General features: G+C 40.7%; 1 protein-coding gene across 1 annotated transcript in view; it reads left to right on the top strand.

Moving 5' to 3' along the window:
- Positions 1-11,753, top strand: part of SHANK2 (SH3 and multiple ankyrin repeat domains 2) — a 319,337-nt gene extending 307,584 nt beyond the window's left edge. Inside the window, exon 23 of the mRNA XM_009334543.1 lies at positions 10,107-11,753. Within this exon, the coding sequence (XP_009332818.1) occupies positions 10,107-10,680 (574 nt within the window). The 3' untranslated portion in view covers positions 10,681-11,753. The remainder of the gene's footprint in view (positions 1-10,106) is intronic.
- Positions 11,754-20,523: the final 8,770 nt, after the last annotated feature.

Here is a 20,523-nt window from a genome sequence, read left to right as displayed (position 1 = left end):
ATGTTATTACTAAAAAGTTAATTTAGCATCTCTACAACTTAGTGTTATGGGGTTTGAGTTCTTACTTTCTATTGCACACGCTTGTTAGTGAATAGTCTCTGACGTTTACAGGTTCAAGGAGGTGGCTTATTTCTCCCAGCAGCAGCATCCCTGGTAGTGCACTGCAAGACGTTTGCATATAAGTGGTTTCTGAAAGGTACTTGAGTGATTACAGTAGTCAGACACCATTGGGTAAACATACAAATAATTGTGTCGTCACATTTGTGTGGAATATGGATATAATATCATGAAATCCACAATTATGAAAAAAAAAGGTCATTTTGTTAGTTTTATTGAGAGCCTGAGGTATTTCTTTTTGTGGTGTGGAATGGTTTGGCCTTACATACAGCAGTTAAATGTACCTTGTACTGCAGTATTGCGTATTGTTCGGCCCGGACTGCTCCACAGAAATGCTTTTTTTGCAGAAATGCAGTGCTGATGTTGTTTTTAAAAGAAGATACCATCTAAGTAAATTTTATTAGAATTATTCTGCTGGATAATAACTAACTCGGCCTTTGAAAAGCTACTGTTCTTTGCATGCATGAAGATAATTTGGTTTTAGGGGAAGGGTGGCTCTGTTAATTGCAAACGATTGCTCATTCCAAAAACAGTGTGATCAAAAGCCTCAGCGTCAGGTAGTTATATTATTTCCTGCAAGATGGAAGTCATCAAACTGGTGACAGGGAGGTATGGAGGTTATACAAGTTTTAGAATGAAGAGATGGAAGAAAAACACTGAAATTCTGGAATTCCTGTCAGTGGCACTTGACTAAGCGGAGCAGAAATTGAGCTGTCGGTACAGGAGAAGCCTTAATACATGAAAAAAAATACAATGAAAACTTGTACAAGAAAAACAATATATACTGGCTACCTGATGAAGACAGTCTTTAAACAAAGTTAGCACAGCGCCTGAACACTGTACATTTGAGAACATCTCAGGCAAGCATAAAATCAATACTTGTGCACTAAGCTTGAATTTACGTAAGTCTTGTCTTGCAGATGACTGACAGTTTCATTTCATATTATTTTTCTTACATCTTCAAGAATACTATTTTTGCTAGACCTTAATCGTCTTTTTTTTAAGCCATATGAATGTGTTGCCTCTAGCTTCAAATGTGTAACATTATTTATCATCTTTTATATTTAAACTGATAGTTATTTCCAGGTTACAGTAGAGATCTTTAGCGTCTCTATTTTATTAGAAAATAACTGAGGCTAGCAACTACAATGTACTGTAAATATATCAAAAGTGTTATCATTACTGAGAGGAAAATGAACAGTAGAAGCAAATAGCGATACATCTTTTTTGTGAAAAGACATTTAAACTGGTATAAAGGCTGGGAAAAAAAATTAAAAACAACTGTATTACTTCATTGGAGAAAAGCAAACTATCACGTAAGCAAGAGTAGTCCCATATATGTTACATTTTAGAGAAAGATCTGACTTGGACAGTGTTAGAAAGTTATGTTGGTTTTCTGTCCTGTAGCTTTTTGAATTCTTATAACTCAGCTTTGGCAAATTACATAGGCTTCATTATGGAATACAGAGACTCAATTTGGAAACAAAACCCCACAAAGCATTATTTCAATGTGACAGAAATCCTGCTTCTTTCCTGAAAAGTAAACCCAAACGGGCGTCTTTGCAAACTAGAGAGGATCTTGGGATATAAAATACCAACAGACCTATGAGGTAATAAATAAGAGAAGTTGACAGTGGCATAGAGCAGCAGAACTCTTGGCTGCCATTTGACTGTGGAAGGAAATGACACCTCCACAGAATTCCCGGTGGGAACGGAAGGTGGGAGGGCTGTATTTTGTTTCCTTCTGTTTTCAAAACTGATGTGATGATTACATTATTTTTTAATTGAGGTCCAGAAAATGAGGTGAGGATACTAAAAATGATCAGAAAAGGTTACTCAGGATTTCTTTTTTAAGCTAGGTAATAAATCAAAGACAGCAGAAGAGATCCAACTATCTACCGATATTAAAAGTATGTTTTAAAAGGTGCTGCAGGCAATTCCTTTTTGTCTTAACAAGGATGAGGTAGAGAGATGTAAACTGAGCAGCTGTCCCGCTTGTAAACCAGCGGTGGTTTGTTAGGTGGTGTCTGCCTGGCTGCGCCGGTGCCCGGTTCCCGACTGCCCCTGGAGCAAGGCTGGCACCTTCCCCTCTCTCTGAGCTTAACCAGCTCCACGTTCCGGGGGCGGATGAGAGAGGATTGATTTCTGAGCTTGATAAAGAGTGTGAAAGAGGGAGCAAAAGGCTAGTAGCAAAATTTATCACAGTGGAGAAAATGCTCCGATTTCTTTTTGGTGTGCTAGGTATGTTTATGCCCTGAACTGTCTGCGTTAAATTTCAGTTCTGTTCTCAAAGGTGCCTGCATAAAAGCGATGGATGCATGGTAAATGCTTCCTAGACAAAGGCATTTTTTTGCTGCTTTTACTGCCTTATCTTTTAAAAAGTTAAATAAATTACAGCCTTTCTAGCCCAATTGCATGACTGACACAATTTTTTACAAAGCTGTCAAATATTGTGACCAAGGAATACCATCTTGCCAAAATGCCAAGTATTAAAGGTAATATTTAAATTTTAAAGCTAAAATTTTTAGAGTTTCTTGATTTTTTTCTGATACTGTAACGCTTAGGACAACGAGTTGTAGAGCTTGTAGCCCTTTTCTGTGAGGTAGCATTAGAAAGGGAGCAAGGGATTTTAGCTCACGGAAAGCAGGGATTCTGCTAAATTAGAGAACAACTCGTTAGCTCTGCTAAAGGAAAAGTGATAAAAAATGAGTACGCCTGTTCATATCCTTCAGCCAGAGAGAAGTATTGGGAAGTGTTATAAATAGGAACATTGTTCACAGGCTCGCCTGGGTTATGTTCACAGCACTAGCAGCCTGATGAAATTAAAAATATATGTTTGCTCATGGGGACCTATATGAAGTTACAGCCCAGATAGCAATTCTAAATATCACTAGGAGTTACTTTTGCACAGCCAGTAGACATACAATTGTAGTCCACTCATGGCAATTGCCCCGTTAGGGTAGCATAGAGGTGAATTAAACTGTAGATAGTTGGGTAATGGCTCGCTACAGAAACCCATAAAAATATCTTCTTTCGTGTTTTTGATAAATGAGGATTAGGAAGAGATTGTTCCACAGTACTGAGCAGCATTTCTCTCTCAATTATTGCATTAAAAAATGACCCTGGACTTGCTTTTTTTCTCTGCACATTGATTTAGCAATAATTTTACACGGTGTATTTATAGTTCTCCGTGGTTCTTACGGAGACACCAAGTTTCAAGATTTTTAAATAGACCATGGAAGCGTTTCACTGGAAACCATCTGCTTCTCAGCGGCAGTGACCAGCCGTGGGATAGGAAAAAGGAGGCCGGTAGGGGAAGGAAAAAGGAAGAAGCGAAAGGACGTGCTTGCTTACTTTGTACTAATAAAAGTTTAATTAAAAGGTTTGATCGGAAGGTTCTAGACCAGAGCTAATCCCACTCCCAATTTTGGCCATCATTTACTTTATGAAATTTTGGAGATCCTTCCTTACAGAAAAGACTGGGGGTGTTTGGATACGGGGCTCCATTTGACCCAAATACCCAGCGCTAAAGCCCTAATGATGAGCTTCGGTCGTGATTCCCGTTTCCGAATTTGGATATGCGCAGGTACAGAGATGGGAAAACCCAGCCCGGGGGAGCCCCGCGGCTTGGCAGGTGATGCTGTGCTGTCAGCGAGCGGAGCGGGGACGACGGGAGGCATAATGGCAGGATCGACCATGATGCTATAAATATAGCAGTGCTATAAATTCACTTGAGAGGCTACTGACTTTTATATGGAGCTGATAAAAGAAATGGGGAGAAGACTAATGCAGGGGTTTTTATCAGGTTAAGGGAGGAGTGCTCGCTCTGTCTGTGAACCCAGGAGTCGCTTAGCAACATAATGATCGAGTGCAAGCCTGCGAGATCGACTGAATAATGTCAGCGTGATTAACGCAGAATAGACCCAGTGGCTGCGACGGAGAAAAAACGCAGCCCCCAGTGAAAGCAGCATCCTTCCACCACGACTCCGGTGTACTAATAAGGAATAATGAACAGCAACTGCTGCTGCTCTCTACCATCACCATATCAAAATGATCGACAGCTTTGCCATAGGGAGAAACAATTCTATTTCAAACGGTGCTTATGTTTCTCCGGCTGTGTTTGCACAATGTCCCCATGGCCTCTGTGGCAGCTTGGGCGTCACTCCTGGTAGTGGGAAATGCTTATTATAAACGTGGGAGTTATGGAGGATGCTTAATCATGCAGGATCAAGTCCTCTAGGAAAAATAACATGCACTGTGTTGGCAAAGCAAGTTTTAAAAGTGAAACTGCCTATGGCCAGGGTTTTTGTCCATCTCTGAATATTTTTTTTACAACTATCTGGAAAAGTTCCTATTTTTTCACAAACAGGTAAGGCAGAACTGAACTTAGTAGCGAGTCCTGCATAGGGACTGATCCTACATTCGGTTTATTGTAAAGGATGTCTGGATTTCGCAGATGATGAAATACGTATCTTGTGGGATAATTCTCGAGTCTTGATTCTTCAGTTTACTGCTGTACCATAGATTCATTTCATTTCGTTAACCGTTTGTCAGCCAATTTCACAGGATTGCTTGCTTTGTCAGTAATTTTTGCAGTGTTTCAGTCATTCCATTTTGTCATTTTTATTTGCTCTCATGACTGCTGTTGTCAGAAGAGGGTCATGCTGAAGTGCCATGAAGTAAGTGACAACCATAAAGCATAGAGTATTCTATGTTGCACATTCTGCTTCTTTTTAATGCTCGCTCATTGTTATTGCATTTTAGTGATCTTGGTGTTGACTTTGCTACAAAGTGCAATGTGGATTAGATCACCCTAATCCAGAAATGGTAGCCATTCTAAAACCAGAAATAGGATGTCATCTCAAGCTGAAATAAAAGCCACTTTCATCAGAGAAACGTTCAGCAAATGGTTTTATAACATGAGCACATAAGACCAGATTCCTCAACTTATGTCTGAGCAACTAAATAAGGGGCACGATTTTTCAAATATGCCCAGATTCTGCTGGATTTTTGGAGGGTGTTTCGGGGTGGGCGGAGGGGTGGAGAGGGATGATTAGTGCATTTTTACATACCTATGTGAGGCTCAGAGGAAAGACAAACTAGCCCTCGAAATAATCAAGATCTGCTGCAGTCGTCGCTGTCGAGTCTTTCGTCCTGGGAAGCTGTGGGGTTTCCCCCTTTCTCCTTCCAGCTTCCCGTGACCTTTTTCCTTGCCGCTCTCCAAGGAGAGAGGGCTGAGGCCGCCTCCTGGTCCTCTGCCCCTCAGCAGCAGCATTCCCTTACTGCCGGTTTCCAGACGTTTGTGCCATTCGCATGGGAACTGTTGTTCTTGAACAGCCTCCCACAGACCTTAATGATTATTCTTCGCTCCAACTGAACAGTGTTACCTGCAACAGACACTAATCATTTCTCAATCCTTCTCACTAAAATAACACTATTCTAAGCAGCTCTGTATCCTGCCAGTCATCACATCAGCCCTTGTTCTTAATCTTCCCCCAAAACAGACAATTATTGTCTTACTTTCCTACCATGCAATTTTCCTTTGACAATCCAAAAATAAAGTAAAAATATTATAAGGGATGGAGGCAAAGTTTGGGGTTTGTGTGTTCTCAGAAATCTGTAAAAAGTTACTTTCTCGCAGTACCTCTGTATAGGGACTCATTTTACTCATTGGTTCTCTTGGTTGTTAAGATTTTTTTCTCTGACGCAATGGAAGAGCTTTGTCAGAAACAGCAAGTCTTTTGTCGAGTTGCAGGATAAAACAGCTCCCATGAGAGCATGATGGTTTGGGGTGTTTTTACATGGGAGGCTCCTAGGAGCTGTTGCACCGTGCCATCTTTCACTGATATGCTTCTGATATTAAGTTAACGGTAAATTTGAATCCTGCAAATCTAATTTAAAATTTAAAAGAATTTCTCATCTGCAAGCTGTGTTGATAGCTTTTATACTTGGAGGCCACATCATTGTGACATAGGAATTATATATTGTGATTTTAATGTGAGGCAACATAATGGGCATTGCAATCAGTGCAGTCTTACAGCAGCAAATGTTTATAAATTGCAACCATATGCTGATTCTAATAGAGCAAATTTTATTTAAAATAATTCTCAGACTTTTCACCTTTTTAAAAAGAAATTTGGGTTTAGGCAGGTTTAATATAGATTTAATACGTTTGGTATAACAGATGATCAAATAAGGCATAAGAAATTGCTCTTATTAAAAATCTGGAAAAGCCACAACACAACAAAAACACGCCTGCTCTCCAGCTGGAATGCACTTGCTCCTTATTGACCAGGGTACCAATCAACCGTAAAATGCAAGACGGCTGATGGTTTCAAGGCTGTATCATCTGCATCACAGATTGTATTGGAGATGTCATAAATTACAATTTAGGATGCATAGGAGTTACACAAATACATGTGTGTTTTCCTTGGATTGCAATTACAGTACAGCAGTCTCTATAACATGCTGGAGTTGATATGGCAGGTGAAAGAAGGGGGGAAAAAAGGGAAAAAATGAATCTTGGAATTAAAGACTTTGAACTGAAAGCCTGGAAATGCAACTGTGGGCTTCAGCAGACTTGCGTGACCTTCACGAGGGCTGTGTCTGTGCCGTGAAGGCTGCGGAGCTGATAGCGGAGCCGGCTGAAGCACAGCAGCTGGGAACCGAGCACAAACTCAGTCTTGCAGGTTGCCGAATAATTTCGCAGGCAGCAGTGACCTCAAGTTGCTGTGGTTAAAACTCGTCCTAAACAGGACCACTGCTGCAGCAGTGGGGACATGTACTGAGTCACAGAACACGTCTGTGCTCCCAAGGGTGCAGTAGAACTAATAACTTTCTTGAAGAAGGTGTGTTGCTGTAGGATTAAGTCTGTTGATGTTAATGAAGCGCTCTGAGCTTTCTCATAAAAGGGTTAATATTTATAAAAGCTTGAGTACTGGCGTGGCTTTAAACTGAGCTGGTATTGAAACCTCATTAATCAGCTAAAATAAAACATTTTCTTATCGTTGTTCCAGAGATGTATTTTAATAGTCAGCAGTCCTGAACCTATGGCTTGAAAAAAGCAAGATGCCCACAGATCTTTTAATACTGCTTGTAGCCGGGCGAAGCCATTACTTCGATCCAGGCTGACAGAAACCAAAGTACAACGTTGCCCGTATCGCTTTGCTCACCCGGTACTACTGCCCGTGGGTCTGAGAAGGTTAGGTAACACTACTCTAAGGAATACTTAAACTAAGAGCACACGGTTTACTTTTGGGGATTTTTAGTGGCTTAATATACCTTCTGGAACCGTGACAATGATTTCCTGAACAAGGGTGGGCAGGGAGTCTATGAAAGGAACAATACAGAGAAGATGCGGCACAACTGAGTTACAAAGCAGAAGGTGTACACTGAGCCTGGAGTTGTCAGTCAAGTAACAGAAGTGATCTTTCAGCATCTAGCATAATAGAAGGTAGATTTTCATCATCCATTTGATATTGCCACAATGGGTGTGAATACAAAAGCATCATTTCTAGTATTTGCAAGACAGGAAAGTTAAGTGAAAGGGTAATTGCAGGTAAAGAGATAGGGAGACATTTCCACATTTATACAAAACTCATCCGGCTCTTCTCGCAGTCACTAGGACAGCATTATCCCAGCCTTTTTCCAAGCAGGTTTTTTGTTGATTTAAAATCATATGGTGCCTTATTAAAGTGTGTGAGACTCCTAATGCTAAGTAGGTAGAAATAACTTGCTCCCCTTGGTTAGTAGAATTTAATAGTGTCTTGCCATAGACTTTTTATTTGTAAGAATATTTAGCTCTGGTCCTGGAAGACAATGAGAGCCATTAAGCTCCAAACGAATCACTGGAAACACTCAAAACCTTGCCAAGTGTTTCCTTTCTTTGTTAAATTACAAAGACGTAAGTGCTAGAAGTATTGTTCCTACTGTGTTTTAAGTGAAGTACCGATCTTTCAACTCTCAAAAAGGTCCCCCTGTTCCCATTGAAATATATGGAACAATTTGTGGGAAATCAGTGGGATTGCTCATGTGAATAACATGTACGTTCTCCAAAAAGTTATTCATAGTGCTTTTCTAATAACACGGTATCGGAGCTTTATTTGAACGAGCCTCACTGTGACACAAGCGTGCTCTGAATCTCAGTGTAGCAGTGCTGTAGGTTACCTGACGTCTAGGTTTGCTAATTATGTGCCAAAGCCCCAGACGTGGCGCGGGGAGTATGTAGCTAACGGGGCTCACAACAGCCAGCAGCAAACCAAGGAGACACTGAAGAAGGTCTCCAGTTCAGAACGACCAAGGCGGCAGTAAGGCTCACATGAGAGAAAGGGATTAATAGCCCGTTATCATTGCCTCAGGTTAGCTGCCTACATTTCTTCATTTTGGTAATGGATGAGTACTTCACAAGGGGAGCGGATTAGGGTAGATGATGAGGAAATAGCTGGTACCACCATCTTTTTATTTAAAATTTTAACCTCTGTTGTATTCAGGATGTGGGCGACCAAAGTCAAGTCACTCCCCTTCTGTGGGCGTTCACGATTGTATTGCCCTGGGGAGCGGATCCAGTGAGACGGGGTAACCCTGCACGCTCCATCCTCCTTCCCAGCAGTCGCAGTGCTCTGCAGGAAGGAGCAAAGCCGTCATGATTGCCTAGGGCAGAGGAGCAGGAGAGGGCTTCTCATTTATAAAGCGGATCTAGTGGTGAGGGACATACCCCAGAGAGAACAGATGTGGGGTTTGACCCCTGCTGTGTGGATCATTTTTGGTACTTCATTTGGTGGCATTTAACACAAAATCTTTAAGCAGTGACTTAGGAAGAGACCACAGATTCTTCCATAACAGCACTTTAAATATGGGGGCTCCAGAACCACGCTCTTTCTTTGGCTCTCTAAGATATTTTCTGCACAGTGGTGTTTCAAAAGTGAAAAACTCCGGAGCTTCAGGCACCCAAGGGTTCAGTGGAGAATCCTGAAGTGCGCACGCTGACTGGCAGAGTTTTCTCATGAGAAGTAAGGGCTGTGGAGTTAAGCATTTTATGATATGAGTAGACCTGAACCCGGATCTTCTGCTTCTAAATTTGTTCTACGGCCAACAGACAAAAGCAGACTCGTCTGCTCCTGCACCCACCCTGTCAGCCTCGGCATCAGAGCTAGCCTCCCAGCAGGTTTCATGCCTGCTTAGTTTGTAATCTGAAATCTCCTTTAGGCAAGAGGTAGGTGCCGGTGACTTGATCGCAAGTGCATCACCTCTGGGCATGCACAGTAACAAGAATTTTGTCTCCTTAAGTTTTGTAGTGAAACTGCCAAAGTATAATTTCTGAGCAGAAGGAAATGGACGCGGAAGTCCTTTTATGAACCTTAGAAGGACTGTTGCATTTTTAAAGCACGAAAAGACCAGCTGAACAGAAAGGGAAATAAGAGGAGTCTGTGGAGCATGTTCTGTGAATGAATGGGAATGCAAACATACCCTGAAATTCACTGAGTAGATCCACAAAGATCCAAAATCCAAGTTAATAATACGCTTCCAATACTTTCCATAACTACTGCTATTAGCTGTGTTATCTAACAGTGTGTAAAACCGGTGGGTTAAAACTGAAATGAAGGATCCCGCCCCTCCATACAGCGAAGGGAGGATCAACTCCTGATTGCACTTCATGGGGAGCACAAAGTGCCCGTGTGCTTATTCCACTCGGCGTTTCTCATTTAACCATGAGTTAATTTGGTGTAGCCTTAAAAAGGAAGAATGTGCTCTGGAAGGTGTTTTTCTGAACTGCTCATAAGCAAAGGTTTTGTTTTTAACTATGGTTTACCATTGATGGTTGTTTTATGGGAAAGATTTAACGATACTGTCTTAGTACTTTTAACCTGATTGCTCATTAAAAAATGAAAATATTCTAGCATTCCAAAACCGTATTTACCACGTGTTGATATGGACAACCTTCCAGCTGGTGGCTGATATATCTAACTTTCCACGTCTGTTTGCAATTTCAGGAGCACGGAAGTCATGAGTACTGTCTCAGGTACACGAAGTACAACAATCACTTTTACTGTCCGACCTGGAACCAGCCAGCCGATCACACTGCAGAGCAGGTCCCCAGACTATGACAGTAGGACCTCAGGAGCAAGACATGCTCCAAGCCCTGTGGTTTCACCAACGGAGATTAATAAAGACATCATGCCTGCTCCTCTGACTGCTTCTGCTTCGGCTTCATCTCCTTCTCCAACTTTGTCCGATGTATTTAGCCTACCCAGCCAGCCCCCTTCTGGGGACTTATTTGGCTTGACCACAGGGCGCAGCAGGTCTCCTTCTCCCTCAATATTACAACAGCCAATCTCAAATAAGCCTTTTACAACTAAGCCTGTCCACCTGTGGACTAAACCAGATGTGGCAGATTGGTTGGAAAGTCTAAACTTAGGTGAACATAAAGAAACATTTATGGACAATGAAATAGATGGCACTCATTTACCAAATCTACAAAAGGAAGATCTGATAGACCTTGGAGTGACTAGAGTTGGGCACAGAATGAACATAGAAAGAGCTTTGAAACAGCTGCTGGACAGATAAGAATAGCTATTTTGCCTCACAAACTTCTGTTGATAACTAGAGATGGGCTGGTACTGAAATACCCCAAATGCCTTGTCTGTCTGCGAGTGCCAGCAAAATTGGGGGGGAGGGGGGAGGGGGAAAACAGTTTAATTCCTGGTACTCAGGTAATGCAGACTGTATGCTACATGCCCAAACAGAAATCTAAATATGTTACATGAGTGGGGCCATTTTATTTCAAAGTTGTGGGGAGACACGAGAGAGAGAGAGAGAAAATTGTTAACTTCAAAAATATTATCTCTTGATACTGCCCTTCTGCTGGAGCCATTACATACCACTTTTCTTTCAATTTAAAATTGCAAGCATTTCATTTTTTTATTGAAAAGCTCTGTATTCTCTTCTTGACATTCAGTCTCCGAGCAGGCTTCCTTCCTCAACCCTTAGTTCATTTTAAGAGGACAGATTGCTTCATTACCATTCAAACCCGCTTTTATTAGTAGCAGAGGCACAACATTAAGACAGGTACAGGAGTTCATATTACTGTTTTTTACTAGTTTAGCTCTCTGATTTGTTGGCAGTGAAGCTGGTTGTTCTGCTGGAATTAGTTCAAAGGTAACCTTGCTCTGTTTTACCTGGTATTTCTTTATTTCTGCAGTTATACTTAGCACTCTTCCAAGGTGGCAGAACAAGTTCAATACATGCTCCATTGACTTGACCTGTAAGACGATGCAGACGTTGCATAAAAGCTGAGGAGGAATGCACACTTAGAGGTACAACAAAATGAAGCTAGTTTGAACCTGAGACCCCCAGTTTTCAACCAGCTAAACTACTGCTAAGTCGCAATGTGAACTCGACAAGCCAGTAAAAATTTGGGGTTATGTACAGATGCATCTTTTGGACTTCACGGTCAGATACTCAAATATGCTGAACCCTGAGAGATGCTGTTTAATTCAGTGAGTGGTAAGTGCTTCGCTGTTTCGAACATCAGGCCAAGAAAGAGGAAAAAGATAGATGAATGTTCCCATTGAAGTCAGTGGGAAGGTTGCCAGTGTTTTAAGTGAGAGAGGGATTTCAGCCCGTTAGCAGAAATGCAAATGTTTCAGCTTGTTAAAAAAAGGGAAAAGGTTAAAAGGTAATGCCAAGATGGAAAGAGGGATACAGTGTCTCAGAATGCACGTGTTCCAAGGGCCAGGAGAACTGGGTAGGTATGCAGTTTCCCATTTTTATCACTGTTAACAGGTGTTGGCTTCCTGACAAGGACAGCAGACTGAGCGCTTCAGGGGGAGCTGGACGCCGCCCATCGGCCTCCGGTGATTTCTTTGCACGGCTGTTAGTGAGGTCGCAGGAGAGGTGCCTGCACCCTGCCAGAAACCAGGCGGCTGTGGCCGACCGTGGGCTGGGTGGTGGGGTAATAGAGCTCGAGAGCTTTCCAGGAGACTTCGGTCAGCAGGGGGAAACACACAGATTTGGTTAATCTGACTTTTTTTTTCTTTTTTTTTAAAGTTAACAAGTCTCTCTCTGCATGTTTGAACTCCCCTTGTAATTAACACCTCTTAATATCTGTGAGTTTTGTAGGTCTTTATTAACATAATATTCAAGATGTTCAAGGTGGGTAAGTTGTGTGTGGATGGCTAGACTGCCTACCTACCATACTTTCAGGTTCTCTTACATTTTGCAAGGTACCTGAACTTTCTTTCCTTGATATGGTCCTTGATATGGTCCAGCCTATCTCTAATTTTTTTATTGTGATTATTTTTGCTCACAAACAAGTGTCTAATTAGGTCTGCAACAGCCCTAGTATGAGTACATAAAGTTTAGCATTTTAAATATCTTTCTTTACTGCAAGTTTAAATAGTTGTACAGATAGTTTATAAGCACAATATTTTAAGAAAATAAGTGGCTGGTCTACTGGGCAGCCTTTGTGCCACTTCAGTGCTAGAAAGTTAAAAACAAAACAAACAAAAAAAAAAACAAAAAAAAAACTTTTGTGGTTTACTACTATTTCTGTGGAATAATTATAAAGTCTTGACCTTTTTAAAATCAACCTCATTTGGATGCATCTGAACCAGCAGAGCTGTGTTATATTTTCTATCTTTGCTAGAACTTCTACAAAGGAGGATGAATATTTCTTCAAAAGTGGTTATAGTTACCAACGCATTGGATACTCATAAAAAGCAACTTATTTAGCCTCCTGCCCCCTTTACGGAACAACAAATCTTTTGACTTAACATCTGTTACTACGCTATATTTGTATTTGAAAGTTCCAAGTAACCTTGTAATAAAAATCAAGTACTAAGGCATCTTACTTCCAAGAGTACTGAATTTTTCCATAGGTGGTGTAGAAAACGGCAGTTTCATTCAGATAGTCAATACAGGCAACTTGAGGCCATCAAATACTTTAAGAAGTGTAAAAATGGTAATTTAGCCATCATTGTCTTCCATTTGGTGATATGACAGAATTCAGTAAATAAACCACTAATGCCATGCTCGTTTTTTAATTTCTTTGGGTACAGTTGATATTACCTCTATAATATGTGCCAGAAACTACATTAGAAAATACGGGAGTAAAAGAAAACGTAGAAGTTGACTTTTAAGCTGCTTTTTAATCACAACCTTCTTGTTGAATTTACGTTGACCAAGTGCTGACATTCACGGTAAATTGCAGTTGACGGTAATCCCTTTCTTACACAGGTGTGTTTCTTGCTCGTGTATCTTTTCAGGTACGGAAAGAATAGGTACAATACAATTAGTAGAAAAGAGGTTTAACACATTAAAGAGCTAACGAAATAGTTTATTTTTACATTGTGTCTTACGAAGTAACGGTAAGGAGACCTGAGAGGACCTACTTTCACCAATAAAATACACCTCTGCCAAGATGAATTGGTCTCTAGCTCTGTGATGATTTTGCTACAGAAAGCAATAGTAACAGATACGACGTTGCCTCCGAGTATTTTCGTCAGTCTGGAAATGTTGGGGGGAGGAGAGAAGACCCATTTATTTCATGCTACTATGATAGTGAAAAACAAGTTGTTAGAGGTCTATGAAATACGTTATGATATTCTGGGTTTTAGGATCAACTTTTGTTTATATACTGTAATTTAAATAAATTGCATTTACATGCCTAGTTTCTGTAATATTTGTGTATACAATACCAAAATCTTACAAGATGTAAATTGTGTATAACTGCACAGACTCCTTTCCCTAGGTGTCTGAGAACATTTTAAGTTTAATTCATATATTATAAAATGACTAGATGTGACTGTTGATTTACAGAATTTACATATCACAAAAGTTAATTATTTGTGGTACTTAAGTTAATAAAAATAGTGATTTTTTTTCTCAGTTCTTAAAAAGCATTACCCAGTTGATCTGGCGATGATTATGTGTATGAGCCACAAATATTGATAATTTTTCCATTACATTTTTTCTTTTCTTTTCTAGATATTAATATGTTTCTCGCTATAGTTTGTGTAACAACTTGTGTTCACGTTATCTATGTTGCTGTAATTTTTGTGCTTTAATTCCTCTTATTTCGACTGATTAAAAAATCAAGCTCCTGTAACTTGCACTTTTCCCCAATCCTTAATACTCTTGTATGGCAACCAAAATTACTGTAAGAAATAAATATAATATTGCACTAAGGTTGTGGTTCTGATTGCAAACAGAGAACACTGTCTGAATTTTTATTAAAAAAAAAAAAGTTGCCAAAAAACTTGCAATCTGATGTTACTGGAAGCGCATAAAATGCTTTAACAAAATGTAGATAGAATTAAGGCAAACTAATGGATTTATTGTTGGGAAAAACATTTCCTTTTTATTTCTTCTTTTTGGTTAAAGCATTCTTTATGCCGAACATTAGTTCATTTACTGAATTTCAGAGTCATGTTTGGAATTTGGAAAGCAAAAATGTTCAGCAAGAGGTAGAAAAACACGTCTGTTTGCCTTAAGGTGGATTTCCAATAATCACGGAACACTTTTTTTCTCGGCTGAGCGTGTGTGTGGGAATGCATGCTCTGGACTTAGTACTACTGGTCGTATAAGGCACTCGGTCGTGGGTCTGTTCTGCAATTTAATAAGGCGCTGAAAAGTTGGAGGGGCAGGGGCTGGAGTTTTTGTAGGGCAGAGCAGCTTTACAGGGGAGAAAAGGAAGCAGTGCTCCTCGAGACTTTGTGCCTCTTGTGACTAAAAAAATGTACCAGCAGGGTATATTTGTACTGTGAATAAACAAGGCTTAAAATGGGGAAAAAAAAAAAAAAAAGGAAACAATTCACATCTTTTGGCTTAATCTAAAAATTTGTTTTTCTATCTTCAAATGGTGATGCAATGAAGAATATTTTTTGTTTTTATTTTCTAAGATATTGGAATAAATGCCTGGAACTGTTGCCATTTGGTTTCATATGTTCCTTAACTATTATTCTCTTTGCAGATGTTGTTCTAGTTCATCATTTTTGTAGTTACCTATTATTTCTCTCATATTTTTCCAACAACAATTACTTGGCAGCTTTGTTTTGTTAAAAAAGGTAGAAGAAAAAACAGCCTTTTTTTAATTTCAGGTATTGTGGCAATCCAGTGGTAAACATCTGTGTGTCTAAATAAAGTCAGGTATTTACGGTGCAAAACAAAGAATGCTTTGCAATTGTCAATGCTTTGTTGGTCAAAGAAATGAGAAGATTTGATCGTTGCTGTTGTAGTGTACATTGTATCACTGTCTTGTGTTTCGTTTCGTTCTTGGTTTTTCTGTATTTTTCTGCATTTCGTGGTCTTTCATTCCTTTTGTCCAAAACCATGAAAAAAAACCCCAGTAGCTATGATGGGCCATCCAGAATAGCACGACTGTAACAATACTTCCGAACATGTGGGTTAAAAAAAACCAATGTACGTGCCTTATAATTTTCAACCTGGATCAACTACACTGTATTTAACATAAAGAGCTTTATCTTCAAGGTGTTATAGTACCTGACAAAAAGAGCCTGCAGTGCTGTTTTCTGAAGTGAGAGGTCCATGTCGCCGCATTAGGAAAAATGGTTAGAAAACCTGAAATGATTTACATCTTATTTCGAAACATTTTTGGCATTATGAGACTGATTTGAAGTCCTCTATTCAAATCCGGTAAATGAGGGGGGAAAAAACGAAACGAGACTGTTATTCCGGGTTCAGTTTACTACCGTAAATACTTGCTTGGTTATTCGTGTAGTTGACATGTACTGTATTTCACAGACAAAGTAACAGTAATAAATAAACCAAGTGGACTTAAGCTTTTAAGTCTGAAACAAACTGGTTCTATAACGCTGACATCTAGTGGAATTTGGTGGACATAGTCTCAGAGCAATATAAGATCTTTTAAAATATGTATTTATTTTAAACGCTTGTCATTCTTTCTACAAGAAGTCATTTTAGCGAATTTTTTATTATTGTAAGTCGGCCTGAATATTTAAGTCAGAAAAAAAGGCTGACTGTATAATTACACAAATTATACACTGAATGAGAAATCTTTAAAGAACTGTAACGTGTTTTCTAGTTTATATGTTGTTATGTTTTATCAATTTTTATGTTTTAAATGTTAGCATCTCCATATGATCCTTCATCTGCATCAAGCATGTTTTTTAATGAGAATATCGTTTTTGTCTGTGCTGCAAATCTGGGACCGTTCTGAACAATTTCAAACATTGCAGTCTGATGAACAGCAGACATTTCAGATCCAAACTGCAAAAGAGTGCAAGGTATTCAGGTTAGGAATTAGTTCAGAAGAGCTGGTGGGTTATTTCCCAGATGTACTTGCAGAACTGAAGTTTGGTTTCTCAAGTAACATTTAAGTTTTTCCTCAGGACTAATGCTAGAAGGAATACGTGCACGTGTGTGTGAGTTCTTGTATGCTTTTAATGTAAAGGTTCTTGGACAGCATTAGAAACTAATGTACAAATAGGACACCAGTGTTGCATGTGCTTAAAAATGTATTGGAATAAATGTTGCAGTGTACCTTTTTGCTTTGAAAATCTGAAGAGAATACAATATACAGAAATCTCAAAATGTAATTCATGTTTTAATGGGTTATTTTCCACGGATATTTTTGCATTATCTAATTGTCTCTAATCGCCTAGCTTCCTTATGTACTTAAAAGCCATTTAAAGCAATTCCTTGTAACTTCTGAAAAAAAAAAAGCCTTGGAACAGCTGAAATTGAGGTTTGGGTGAGAGGAGAGAACCTCTCTGCCGCACAGCCTTCTGAAACCTTTGATTCCTTTTCCTTGAGGATGTTCTTCTCCAAAACAAATCCTGAGGGAAGCGTTGCCTCATCACCATGATGTAAAGAATTCACAGCTCCCTAAACGGGCGCTCAGTTGTCGATAACGAATTTTGAGAACTGCCAAGCATGGTGCTCCCTACCGAACCTGCCCCTAGGAAATACTTAGTGGGGAACTATTGTGACCATGTCATTCATTTCTCATTTTGTTTTGACCTTGTTGCTGCATCCTGAGGTCTCATTTGAAGCTGGTATCAGACCTTTTAAGATGCGCAGTGGTGAAGTCGAGGTGAGAGCTCTAAATCTCCCATTAGAGAACAGATAGAAAGGTGGCTGAAACACAATTTGAAGTGTCGTTTATTCGTTAGTCCACACGCAGGGTTGAAAAATGAACAAAAAAAACTTCTTTTATATCTGAACATCGTCAAACTTGACCTCGGTGTCCAATTGTGCACAAAATCATACTGTGATTAGAATTTTAGTTTTTACTTCAAGCCATGCCGTATCCCCTATTCTCCATTTGCTCTGTCTCAGCAGTTGTTTCTTTACAAAGCAGTGGATGTTAGTTTTAATGTGTGCAAATCTGTAGGTCTATTTAATTCACCCGTAAGACTTCACAGTGACCCAGTAACAGATTACATGCCGTACATATCACCTGAGGTTATTTGAAATCTCTACCAATGCTAATTTTCTGCACTACAGAGAAGACCTGAAACAAGGGTAGGTGACTTCCAGAAGACACTTTGCAATTTTGAGAAAAGAAGTTTTCTTTCAGAGAAGAATTCTTCACATGCTATGTGTATTCAGAGCAGATCATTTACACGCCTTGCCTTTTAGTCTGTCATTTCTGCACACGTCCTCGCTCAAACGGGTGTTCTCATCTTGAAGGCAATCTTCAACCCTTTAAAGAAAAGTCACTAATGCTAGACCTAGTACTGTGTGTATTAACTGTTTGTGCTGACGACGAGGCCGGTTTATTGGCAGGGAAGATCCATGTAGCATATTATACACTTGAAAGACCAGTGCAATGGAGACAGGGAACATTTGCTTGTACAAAATGCACCAAGCGGAAATTCTCGCCGTGAGTCCGTAGGACTAATCCGTTGGAGGTGACAGAAAGGAAGAGAAAACTTTGTCTTGATAAAGACACACACAATACATAGCCCTGAAAAAGGCAAGGCATTTTCAACAAGAAATAAGGACCTATTTGTATGAGTGGGCTGAAGGGCGTTCACAGGAGGCTCATCTCAACGGGTACAATCGGGATAGGTGTGGGAACCAGCTGCTAGCGAGATGCTGTGACTGGGGGCTTACAGCAGGTTTTAAAATGACTCGGTCTATTTAACCAAGCAAATAGAAGGCTGAAATGAGATGTCTGCTTTTCCCACTCACATGAGTGGGTGAACAGCCAGGAGAGGGATTTTAACTAAAAGGAACGTCGGCGCTAGAAGAACATGTTACCAATTGGCGATGAATAAATTCAGATTGGAAGAAAGTCCTGACTGTGAGAAGAGTGGGGCTGCGGTACAGTCTCCTACAAGGAATGGCGTGGGAGTCCGTGACCCCAGGCGCTGAAAGTTCATAAATTCAGGAGAAATCCTGTGTCTGTTTCTTACGGCATGCGGTTTACCCTGGGGCACCTTCTGTGCAAACTGTTCTGCCGAAGCCACGGGCTGGGCTGGGAAAAAGAGGGTGGTGGGAGCCCAGCCTACCCCGGGGGCAAGCCCCCTTAGTCGGGAAGATGGCCGGAGGCTCTAACCCAGCGTTTCCCCGCTGGACCGAGGCCTTTGCGCTGCGCGACGAGGGGTGGCACCTTCCACGTGAAGCCCTTGTTGTGTAGGATTTCAAATCGTTGGGCCCAGCCTGGCACAGGAGAGGCTGCAAAGGCTCACAGGACGAGTCTCCTTCACCAGCGAGCAGGGTGGGACACGAGGGGTTGGCAACGGGGAAGCCCAGCTGTCGTAGACCGCTACACCTGCCACAGGAGGTGATTATACATTTTACATTAAAACATAATAATTAGATTAACGCCGAAGCATTATGTGAAGCACTAGAGCAGAGAAATAAAACCTAGGATACGCATCTAACACAGGCAAAACCTAACGCTAGGCTGCAGCGTTAATAAATTTCAGGGGAGGGGGCCGTGTACTGGCAACGGTTTGTTCAGGAAAGATAAAATCCTGCCACCTCTGCACGGCAGCGCATCCTCTTGTTAGCAAAAAGTAGGTGTTTGAGCTGCAACGCATTAGGGATTAAATTCAAGATTACGCAACTCGGGGACTAAGCACCTAGCCCTGATGTTGCTGTTAGTAAGTGCCATACCAGTTATTCCTCACCTTCAGGTTTTGTTTGTTTTCATGGGTTGTTCTGTTCTTTTTTTAAAGGAAATAAAACAGCTAAAGACCATTGGCTTGAACTTGGCATCACTCACACCCTGTCCACTGTAGCTGGGAGGTTTCACGTGTATTACATCACAGCTGACATCACATCCTAGATGTCTGTAAAAAAATAAAAGCCAGGAAAGCAAACACCGGGTTTTGAATTACCTGAATTAAAGAGAAATAAATTCAAGTTATTCTTGACAGATTTTGTTAGATGGTTCTGTGGACACGACTCCATTCTCACATGTCCCTCTGTAACAGGGTGCCCTCACGCTATCGGGACGGACTGAGGGGTCCCTTCCCACCCAGGGAAGGGAAGGGGTCTCCTGGGAGGCTGCGCCTGCGCCCGAGCATCAGCATAGTTGCACCCAGGTAGACGCGGCACCGTGATGCACCGTGCTTCTTTCTCTATCATGTTAAGGCACCTGAGCCAGCCGGTCTCTCTGCAAGATACATTTCACGTTAGGTGGAAGTTACTGGAATTCAAAGCGATGGTCTAGCAGCTGGTGAGGCCTGATCCACCACAAATTCCTTTACCAGCATCCTGCTAACGAGAACCTAAATTATGACAAACAAAGGCACCTGGCCACCATTCAGAGGCAATTTCAACCTCCTCCCCCTCCCCTTCATTGACTGTTTATTGCCTGGTCATGTGGTTTAGCCATGGGGCTCATAAAAGAGAAGGATCATGGGGTGGGATGGTTCTCACAGGAAGAGCTGGGGTCAGAGCTTTGGGGCTGGAAGTCTCATCCTTTCCATGCATTGTTTAAGGGTAAGGATTTTTAATTTCAGCCTATTTTGCTTGAATGCTTTTCTTTCTTTGTTTTCTTCTCTTCCTCCAAGCTGTCTGGAGCTAGGTCATGTCCTCCTCCTTCATCTTAGAATAGAAGTTATCAGGGCAGATACTGGGGTTGGGTTTTTAGTTCAACTTGTGTGTAAGGATAGCAGAAAATTTGTAGCAATTTCCATGAAGCCTGAAAGCTTCATTTTTAGCAAAACATACTGATTTTCTTTTTTTTTTTCCCCACCATTAAATAACAGATGAAGGAAAATTTCTAACCAGAGGATGCTCCATCAGATGGGAAAAATCTTGTCTAGATAACCACAATAACAAATCGTATGAAGAATAGCTTTCAGAGATTTGAAAGGCAAAACCAATGTTCAGAAACAAACAGAAACCAAGGTGTGATTCACTGTCCCCTAAAGGGTGACAGAGTAACCTACTAATAAGGATATCAGTGTT

This window comes from Pygoscelis adeliae, unplaced genomic scaffold (assembly GCF_000699105.1).
Source record: "Pygoscelis adeliae isolate BGI_AS28 unplaced genomic scaffold, ASM69910v1 Scaffold171, whole genome shotgun sequence".
In the NCBI taxonomy this organism is placed as follows: domain Eukaryota; kingdom Metazoa; phylum Chordata; class Aves; order Sphenisciformes; family Spheniscidae; genus Pygoscelis; species Pygoscelis adeliae.
This window is presented reverse-complemented; position numbering and strand designations above follow the sequence as displayed.